This window comes from Condylostylus longicornis, unplaced genomic scaffold (assembly GCF_029603195.1).
Source record: "Condylostylus longicornis isolate FDR11 unplaced genomic scaffold, ASM2960319v2 ptg000004l, whole genome shotgun sequence".
Lineage (NCBI taxonomy): Eukaryota > Metazoa > Arthropoda > Insecta > Diptera > Dolichopodidae > Condylostylus > Condylostylus longicornis.
The window spans coordinates 24,342,459-24,353,660 of record NW_026577973.1 but is presented as its reverse complement, the minus strand read 5'-3'; the positions used below and the strand labels follow the sequence as shown (position 1 = coordinate 24,353,660).

Below are 11,202 nucleotides of genomic sequence, written 5' to 3'. Positions count from 1 at the left end.
AAACTCAATGACAGCCTTACTTAACGTCTTCATGAGATTTTTGGAATGAAAAAACAACACATAGAAATAAAAAGAAAAAGTTTTCAAATTTCACTGATTTTCAAATTAATTTGTGTATATAGGGAAAAAATGCTATGAAATTTATAAAATTCGAATTTTATTAATACTTGACAAGTCGATAGTGCCATCGATAGTTCTCCACCCTCCGCAAACCTCCTGATGGAAAGACATAATTAGTTGAGATCATTAGTTTATTGGAATTCCGTAACGGTGGCGTAGTAGTCCCAAAAAACTATAATTCGGGAATCGGGAAGTACTTTGAGACGAATTTGAAAAATTATTTCACCATTATAGTCATAGTGCCATGTATTATAATAGATGAATATTTTATGTTTTTCGTTATAATAGTATATAAAAGCTAAGCAAACACCATAATATAATTTTTATATGTGTAATAATTTAATGTTATAATTTTTAATATACTTATTTAAATAATTTTTCCTAGGGAACTACAAGATTTTGTTGATTTTGTTTCATTTTGCATACTTTTGCAACATTTTAACAGAAACTTCATATGCGTCTTTTCTAAACACTTTTAATAACAGGTTTAACATTTCTTTAAAGTATTTTTTTAAATAATTCATTAAAAATTTCACATTTTTTAAGGATACTCAACATAGACATAAGTTTACTTCTATGATACTATAAGAGGTTTTCTCTTAAATATTATAAGAGAAATAAATTCATATGAGTGAATTCAATGCGCATGCTTTCGCTAGCAAAGCAAAACCAATAAAGAGAATATGCGTTATACGAGTAACATAATATAGCATATGCTTAGTTATGAATTAACTCAAAAACAAATAGTTATTACTGCATTCTAAATAGCTGTTGTAGAAAACAATTCATGTTACAGTACTTTTAAAGGCAAAGTAAATTTTCTTTCCACTGTAAACAAATTTTTATTTTTTAAATGAGAATATTGTTGAAATATTGAGTCGTTATTCAAACAGTAAATGGTTATCAAGAAAAATATGAATTAACTATTCGTAATAGTAAGGTGTAATCGATAAGCCAACTTGCACACACAGACCGACAAACAAACAGGCAAATAGACAAACCGAAAATTTTTAAAAATACTTTGTTTAAGCTTTCCTGCTATGGAAAAGTGCGTTCCCACGGAAAACTCAACATCTGGAATTTGGGGCCATCATATAATCACCCTTACTATATAGAATGAGGTGTGTTAAAATCTATGTAAAAAAATATGTTAAAATCTATGTTAAGTGAAAGTCTTACAGAATATTATAAAAATGTCTGTTAAATACTTCTTTCCAATTTTTAGGGCGTTAGTAAGCTTTTAGTTAACAGACCTAGCAAAATGTAAATTTCACTCTTAGTAGAGTTTCGCTTTGTGTTACCCGAATTCCATGAAGTTTTGCCAGCTCGTTTTGGTAACAAGCAGAACTCAAATATCAAATTTCAAGAAATTCCATCAATCCGTTCCGTAGATATGGTAAAAAATGTAGAATCGGCCCTCAGATCTGTTTCCGAGCCCTGATCTTTCCAAAAATTTATAGATTCATTGTTTTAAACCTCGAATTTAAATATTAAATTTCAATGAAATTGGTTGATTATTTCTCTTTATATAGGTAAAAATGTATATTTAGCTCGTAGTAAACGTCCAGCTGCTGTCACCTGTTGCTAATATATGCAATTTCAAGTAAATCGGTTGAATATTTTCTTCAAAACGGTCAAAAATGTAAAACAGGCCCGCTAAAAAGTGGCCTGATATATCCCAAAAGTTGACCAATCCGTGCTATGGTTTAAATAAACTTACATATAAAATTTCATCAAAATCGGTTCAGACAAACTTGATATACACGCCTGCACACACAGACAGACAGACCGACAAACCGACAGGTTTGCTAAAAATAGTTTATTTACACTTCCCTACCATAGGAAAAAAACAGGAACGAAGCCAAAAATTCGTAATATTTCGTAAAAAAATTGAGTACTGGGACTTGTTAGATGTAAAGACATTAGTTTTGTTTATTTTTTTCTAAATGAGATTTTTTTTGCGAGAAATTTCGACATTTTTTCTCTTTTTAAAATTTTTTCAAGTTTTATATCAGACAGACCTATTATATTTAAATACATTTTTCAATAATAAATTTATCTAATTCCTCTGGATAATTAATTTGAATTCTGAGTTGAAGAGAAATTTTTTATCAATAGATGTCAATGCGATATTGAAATGACATTTTGTTTAAATCATTTAAGTTAAAACGGCCAATGTCCAAACCCTATTATTATGAATGTTATACAATTTACCCTTTTGACTTTATAGTAGAAAAATGAGATAAAGAAATAGAAAAAATATCATTTCATTATCGTAGAAAAATAGTTTTGTTTTTAATTTAATATGTATTCGTTTACCGTTAATACAGAATACAAATTTTGATTGGTTTAGAACAAAAAAAAACTCAGAGTGCCCGTTTTTAATCATACATATGACTTTTCGGAGAAAAATTAATAAATTAAGTAAAATATTTCAATACTAACTTTTGTGAACAAAAGATGTCTCTATATTTTTCTGAAAGCTTTTATAAAGAATTATTTATGACAAAGAGATGGCTTTATATTGTGTTAAAAAGTACTGAATATGTATATGTGTATAACATTAATAGCATTTTTTAAAAATAAAAAATATTTATAAAACATTGAAAACGAAAATTCTACTTTACATTGGATACACCCAATATCATATTGAAAATTTCAATTTTTCAAAAAATTTTCCGATTATTTTCAAAAATTGTATTGATGCTTTTGTTTTAATAATATTGATCATTTCAATAATTCTAATTTAATTAGAAATCACACACGAAACTAATATTTCATAAGTCAAATCAACCAAAAATCTTTTTCAACAGAAACTGGTCTGAAATATTTTGAAAAAGTAAACGTTGCCTGTAACTTATTTAACAATCTTGAATTGAAAAGACAACGTAGATTCTTAACCACAAAATATGTGTTTTACGTGAATTAAATATTAATTCAGCTTTTAGAATTTAATTTCATATAGATTTTGTTTTAAAAAGGAAAAATTCATTTTAACATTCGTGGATCATAAATCACATATAACCGTCACATATAAATCACAAAAAAAAGTGTAAAAGTAAGTAAAATAAATATTTTTGAAAACTTTAATTTGGAAAGGACCATTCATACGATATAATTATTACAATAGATGATAATATTTAAATTCCTTTTTTCAAGCACTTTAAAAGCCATGTTTCATTGCTTCCCACGATCCTATAAATTCATTTCTACTATGGCTTCAAGATATAAGACAAGATGTAAAAATAGTTTAAAATTTTCAATTTAGAAATTAAAAATGTTTGTCACAGCAGCCACCAGGGAAAAAAAAGAAATGTATTCTATAATACGAGTCATGTATGTATGTTTTCGTTTTTAGAAACATCTCATCGTTATGAAAGCGTGCCAAACATACATTCGTAAATAATGACATTAACGTCGTCTGCGTCTTGCGGGCTAAAAAAGGGAAAGAAATCTCTTCTTTAATAAATATTATATAAAAATTACTGAGTAATTTTGCTAACTGGAACTTTTCGATTTTAAGCTAAAATGGTGAGAATGAGTCTAAATCCTTGATAAATATTTCCTTCGGCGAAGTAAATGAAATATTTGGTGATTATGAATTTTAGGTATTATTAATACCGAATTCGCTTAAATTTTAGTCGAATGAGCTGTCAAATCCGTCGAATTAAACCAAAAATCAAAAGTGTTTTTTTAGTTTGATATTATAGCATTTACAGTGAAATGAAGATGTAGAGTAAAAACCAAGAAACATATTGACAAAATTTAAAAAAATTAAACTAATGATAAGGTTTTATTTGTCGTTTGAAAATACACATTTTCTTATCATAAGCATGTTGTTAAACCCCGTTACTTCACTAAAAAAACAGTTTAATTTTGAAATCTTACCATGAAACTAAACAAAAAGCACGATTAGTATAAGAATGTGTTTAATATTTTTATTCAATTAGTTCCTGTGATAAAATAGATGTGATAAAAAAATGGAAAATCTACCTCTAGTGCAGTTTTTCAGGAACTTTGACTAGTTTACGAAACATCTCAATAATTTACATAAAAGTACGCAAAATACGGAATAAAGTAATGTTTTAGTTTGTAGTCTTTTATTAAAGATTGCTTGAAGTTCTTATCAGCTTTCTAATAAATTTCGTAAAGTGCTTTTGCTTACAGATTTAAAAAAACTTACAAAATTATAATATTTTTCATGTAACGTTGTAGAACTTTTAAAACCAAATTTTAATTTATAATATTGCTCAGTTTTATTGAAATTGAATAAAATTAAGGTGAAAAACGTGTCTGTTCAAAATTATAGCAACAAAAACCATTATTTGCAACTTTAGCTGCAACAAAACCTATCACTTGCATATAGTTGCAACAAAACCCCAAATTTGCTTTCTTAAATTGCGTTTTTTGTTCAAAATGTCTGGTTTATCATTAATATTTCTTTACAAAAAGTCTTAAATTCATTTTTTTCACAGATATAAATCATATAATTTGAAATATAAGTGAAATAGAGAAAACGCTTTGTGAGTGATTCATCACTCATATTTCAAATTATATGATTTATATCCGTGAATAATTAATTTGCAAATATATGGTTTTTGATTCTACTATATCAATCATAATGGAAAAATCTACACAATCTGTTAAGTAAATTCATAAAACTCTACAAATTATTGTTAAAAAATATTGAGTGTTTAATATTAATTTAAGGCTGAAAAAACTAGCCAAAACAATTCGAGCATTTAATTATATTAACGGAGAACCAACTCCACATTGCTAAAGTGATAAGAAAATTCAATTTTTATTGCAAAAAAGCAAAAAAAATTTAAAATGTCATTCGATTCGCCTAGCCATTCATTTCACCGATAATAATAAGGGTATAAAAGTTATTTTATGGGTGCTAAAAACCAGAAACGTGTTTCCACCTAATGAAACCGTCACATGTTTCTAAGTAGCTTAAGCAGTGGCAAAAATTCTAATTTTTATGGAACCAGATATAAGCAAATTAAAAAATTTACACCAGAAAAAATCTCAAGAAATAAAGCTTCTCAACTAGATTTTAAAAAAAATGTTGTATTTTCGAAATATTGTTATTACGGGAAACTCTCGAAAAGGTGTATTTTTATTGTAAATATATCACTGAAAGTGTATTTGTATCTTAGATTCATAAAATATGTGTACTTTGTAAAAAAAATAAAAGTTTCCTCTTGAAGTTTGTGAATACAAATGAAAAATATTAGTTTATACTTTTTATTTGTTTATTTCTTTAGCAACATGTTTATTCATGAAATTCTTTTTTGTTTTATTTTCCAGTGTATAATGGTTTTTCTTTTTTAATTTGTATTTAATTTTTATAATTTCTAAACTAAAATTTATTTATTTCATTTCCATTCCTGATTTGTTTTCTCTTTTTTCAGTTTTTATTTCTAATACTTATATACATGTATAAATATATATATGTAAGTGTTATATATAGATATACAAATAAATTTAAGTTAAATTAATTATAACTTAAAAGACTAAACTAAAAAGTCTATAATTTCATTCATTTTGTTTTTCTTTTAAACACTTAGTTTAAACCAATTAAAATTACATTATATATATATAAAATAATAAGAAATCAAAATTAAAATGCAATATATATGTATATATATATATATATATATATATATATATATATATATATATATATATATATATATATATATATATATATTAAAATTAACTAAAACATGTTATATGCACAAAAAGAGTAAAATTAAAATATAAAAATTTTACAAATTGGAAGGATAATTAAATTGATAAAAAAAATAAAAATTCTATTATTAAATTTTTAACAAATCGAAATAAAATTATTTGAAATGAAGTGATGTTGTATAATGTTTAATGAATTAAATGATCCAATGCTAATAAACGAAATATTATTTTAAACAATAAATAATGACATCACTTTTATATAATCTCTTAAACATCTCTAAAGAAATATTTCATCTTAAATTACATATTGAATTAACATAAAAAATTTCCTACTAAGAACTTTAAAAAATCAAATACAAACTGACGAAATGATATATTATACATGTATATAAAAATAAAAATAATACATATTGAGTTTTTAAGTTAAAAAGCACACCATCATATTAAATTGTAAATCATATATTTATTTATGTACATAATAATATTGCAGTCATTATTATAGTGAGCATTAATTAATTATTTTCTGTGTTGAAGTATGACAATAATTATGTATATTAAAAAATGTTTTTCAATATTAAATAAAATTTCTCAAAAAATTCAAAGTACATAGATACTTATTTACAAGAACGAATAGATATACTCCCACATACTCTGTTAGTCGCGTCACCGACGTTATGAAAAAATCTATCATTTCACGTCATTTCAAATAAGCCCTTCTGGTAAACATGTCTGCTTGGGCGATGAAAAATGTTTTAATGTTGGTAACACTATCATCTGACGTGATGTCACAAAAAAAATTCAAAATAGAATGATAATATTTTGTAATTATTTAGGTCATTTGCATATTAGCAAAAGGAAAGAAAGTTTTAAAGCTATAGCTAGCAATTTTTCAAATCCCTAGTGGGTTCCTACAGCTTTAGAATTTATCATATATTTAAATATTAAAGTAAAACATATTTTTTTTTTTTATATTTCTAAATTATTCCGTAAAATATTTGGCAATCCCAGTAATTTTCTTGGAAGCTCAAATTGCTTCGAATTTATATTCTTTTTCTTTTGTAAAATAAAAAAAAAACTAATAATCAATATAAATTATTAAAGTAAAATTTTTTGTAAAATTAACTTAACATCTTTTTCAACTAATAACTTTGCCAATTTTTTCAGGTTGTTGATACATTTAAGCTGAAACACCATCGCGTTATGGCATGTCGAATGCAAATATTGAGGTGACAAAAAGTGACTATCACGTTATATAAAAAGTTTTACATCACACGTGATTTTGATAGTTGCCATCATGTCGAAGTTAGTTCCATTTCAACTTCTTCTACGACTACCACAATATCATTTAGATTTGATGGTGTTATTTTATGCGGTAATTGCATGCGATACGACTACCAGAAAATGGTTTATAGTTTTAAAATATTCTTAAAAATTAAAATTATTAACAAAATATTTAATTTTAGTTATGCATATAGATATAAATTAGCTAGAAGTAGAATAGTACTAAGAAAAAGACAATATAACCAATATGACTCTAAAAAATGTATATGTATGTACAATATACTTGCTTCTTTAATTTTTCTGTCTATTATAAAAGATAATATAATACAATAATATAGATTATTTTATAATACAACATTAAAAAATCAAAATAATTCTTTATGATACAATTATCAATTTATAAATGCAAAAAAAAAATATTTTACCTATAATAATTACAAAGTTAAAAGTGCAAAGTAAACAATGCAAATTAGGAAAAGACTTTTAAAATTAACTAGAATAATTTTCGATAGATTTTGCTATATTTGGTATAAAATAAAACAAATTTCGAATGGAAAGAGTTAAATACACAATCTTTTTTTTGTTTCGTTTTTAATTAAAATAAAATCAAATAAGGTTTTTAGATAAATCTCGAAATTATCTCTTAATAACTATTTTATGTGTTATAACATTTTTAATCAAAATATATTTTATACATAAACATTTGTTTAATTGTTTTTCGACATTGTTTTTTATAATTATAGTTTTTACATTTAATTGATAATAAAAAGTTTTTCTTTTGTAGGTTCTCACGATTTCTTGTTCAAATTTCCAACAGATTTTATTTTAAATGCAACTCAAACGCCAATCTTTTCGAAATTATTTATCCACAACAAAATAATTTTTTATTTAATTTTCAATGACTGATATTCATTTTTACACAGTGAAATTTTGCAGTTTTGAATACCTGATGAATGATTACGAATAATAGTTTTGAACAGATAAAAAAATTTATATTACCTAATAAATGGCTAAAATGTAAATTAAAATAATAAAATAAATGTAAATGCATAAAGCCCGATATCATTTTCAAAAAACATTAACAATCAAGTTGGTTCTTAATAGTTTAAAATCATAAAAAAAATTAAACTTTTAATTTAAACATTTTGCAAAAATGTTTAAATAACCTTTAATAATTTATTCATCTAATAGGAAAAAATATTAATTTCGTTGGTTAACTACTTAAATACTATAAGTACCAATTGTTGTGTAAAAATTATCTATATAATGGTAAGTAAATGTTTTGTTCCTTTTCCATAATAACAAAATAACAGAATTTGAAACAAATTACTTTCTCAAAAATTAACTAAACACTTTTAGAATTGAATGACAGAAGGCAAAAATAAAACTTAATAAAATAAAATTTTCTTAAAGACCCCATAATTTTCTTAACAAAAATTTGGTTATATTGTATATAATTGTACATTTTTTACATCAAAAGAAAATTTTAAAGCATGATTTTATATCTTTAGTATAAGCATTATTACAAAAGCAACACAATTTTGTATAGGCCAATAGATTTGGTTGCATTTAAGAATAACAAAATGTTAAAAATTTACTTGATAATGTTGAAGGAGGACTCAAGTTATATTTTTATAGCACAGTAAATATTTATGTATTTAGCATTATGTTTTATTTGTTTTGTAGTTTTATTTCGTGTTTTAGTTTTTAATACTTTTGTAAAGTGTGTGTGTATTAATATATTATTGAGTCAAAATAGTAAATCGACATTGTTCATTACATTCAATATAATTTTAATATTTTGCTAAGATGTACGAGTATACATTCGTATATTACTTAATTGTTTTAAACAAACAGTTTTAAAGAATACTATTTGTTTCATACATATTTTGTTTTCTGTTTTTTTCCGCAAGACAAACTTTGTTTCTGAACTTACTTTATACATTATACATTAAGGAAATAAAAAGGATATACATATTAAATTTACATATATATATAAATAAATAATATTTTTATTTATATATTTATTTATATATATATTTACGCATACATATATGTATTACATAAGTTTGTGTTTACTCCTATTTGGATAGACCTTTTTTTGTTTTGACAAATTAAGTTCGATTTTTATTTATTATTAGTTTTCGTGTACTTATATTATATTCATATATATATAAATATATATATATATATATATATATATATATGCATATGTCACAGGAAAAGCGATTAAATTTATCTGAAGTTTCGATATTTTTTTCTTTAATTAGATTGAAAATAATGTAATTTGTATACAGTTACAAATTATTCGCAAAATGTACACACTATAAGTGATTCGCAATCAATAGAATGAAAAATTGAAAAATCAAAACCATTTCATTGCAAAAGTAATATTTTTTTAATAAATATTTTTTTTCTTAGTGTACAAAAAAATTTTTGCAATACCACAAAAAACATATTTTTATTTTGTTATTTTTTCAAAAAACACAAATATTTCTAAATGTAGATTTTAAGAACCAAAAGTTCAAAATTTTCACTAATACTTTTTGTTTCAAATTCCAACATACATATTATTTTAAATAGTTTGTGGTAATTTAAAAAATAGAAATGTGAATTTGTAAACACACATACTAAGATATGTTAAACAAAATATAAAGCATCTTGAAAAATAAATTTCACATTATAGCCATTTTTGCAGTAACACATACTTATTTATATATATATATATATATATATATATATATATATACATATATATATATATATATCTTTTTTAATATTTCTACAATCTAATATTTATAATTATTTTAATCTAAATTATCTTGGAAAATTAATTTTATATAGCCAGGAGCACCTTCTAACGGCGTTGCACAAAATGGACAAACTGCTTGAAATCCATTTGTACCATGTGGTATATCTACATTTGCCCAATATCTAAAATAAGAATTTTAATTATAAAAGTTATTTCATATATTATTGTGCATTGCGGTAATTCGTGGTCAAAAATATTTTAGTAACCGAAAATTTAACTAACTTGACTGTTTTTTCCGTCGCCATATGACCACATGGATTAAATGCATATGTTGGTGGTCCTGAGTCAACGTAAAATGCTGGTTCAAGACCCATACATAATGTTACAGCTGGACCTAATTCTAAGCACATTGGACATCTTCTAGCTCCTGTCGATTTATCTTGACCCCACTCATGTTGACCTAATAGGAAAAAATAAAAACAAGTTTATATTGTACAACAGTTTTAATTTGAAAAACTTAAATTATAATTTTATTATAATTATTCAAAAACTTAAATTATAATTTACGATTTCTTACATAATTATTTTATTTTACCTTGTACATGTCCACAATTAAGATAAACATAAGGTTGATTACATTGTTCACCTAAACTGACTTTACGTGGTATTACTAAAGTATTTAGGCCAACCGGACATTGAGGCCTTCCAGCATTTATATCATCAATTAATTTTTCCAAATCACGTTTTGTCTTTAAAATGATATGAAAAATGTAAAAAGAATAGTTATGTTTAAGACTAACAACAGAAAAATTAAAAATATGAATAAAATTTTAAAAGCCGGTGCATAATTACAGGTGTGTGCACTAATCCTTCAGCTGATCTCCATAACAATGTAGCACCACATAAATCAATTAATGTGCCATCTTGCAGAACATTTGATTCTTCATATATCTAAAAATAAAAGCAAATAATTATTAAAAAAAAATATTTACTTATTTTTTTTTCTCGAAATACAAATTTCACGTAAATAGAAAATTGTATACTTACTGGTTGTCCTTTTTGTTGTGCAGATCTTGATTCTCTAAGGCCAAATACATCACCACCGACAGAACATTCACGCCATAAACCACATTTAGCGTTACCTCCACAGAAATCACCTTTTGGATGCATAATTAACACACCGTTTGTGGTAAGACCATCTATTTCAACATTATCTTGCCATTTTGTAGCTTTTTCCTAGAAAATTAATTTAAATTATGAAGAGCACGGTTTTATAAGTTGCGTATTAATTAAAAGATTAAAATTTTTGGAATTGAAATATGATTCAGACCACAAACAATAGAAAGAATCAA

At 24.3% G+C, this 11,202-nt stretch overlaps 1 protein-coding gene across 1 annotated transcript in view; it reads right to left on the bottom strand.

The window, feature by feature from the left end:
* Positions 1 to 9,623: 9,623 nt before the first annotated feature.
* Positions 9,624 to 11,202, bottom strand: part of LOC129607658 (protein pellino) — a 38,662-nt gene continuing 37,083 nt past the window's right edge. Inside the window, exons 5-9 of the mRNA XM_055518801.1 lie at positions 10,898 to 11,086; positions 10,703 to 10,801; positions 10,446 to 10,599; positions 10,133 to 10,310; positions 9,624 to 10,032 (exon numbers count right to left, since the gene is read on the bottom strand). Of these exons, the coding sequence (XP_055374776.1) occupies positions 9,906 to 10,032; positions 10,133 to 10,310; positions 10,446 to 10,599; positions 10,703 to 10,801; positions 10,898 to 11,086 (747 nt within the window). The 3' untranslated portion in view covers positions 9,624 to 9,905. The remainder of the gene's footprint in view (positions 10,033 to 10,132; positions 10,311 to 10,445; positions 10,600 to 10,702; positions 10,802 to 10,897; positions 11,087 to 11,202) is intronic.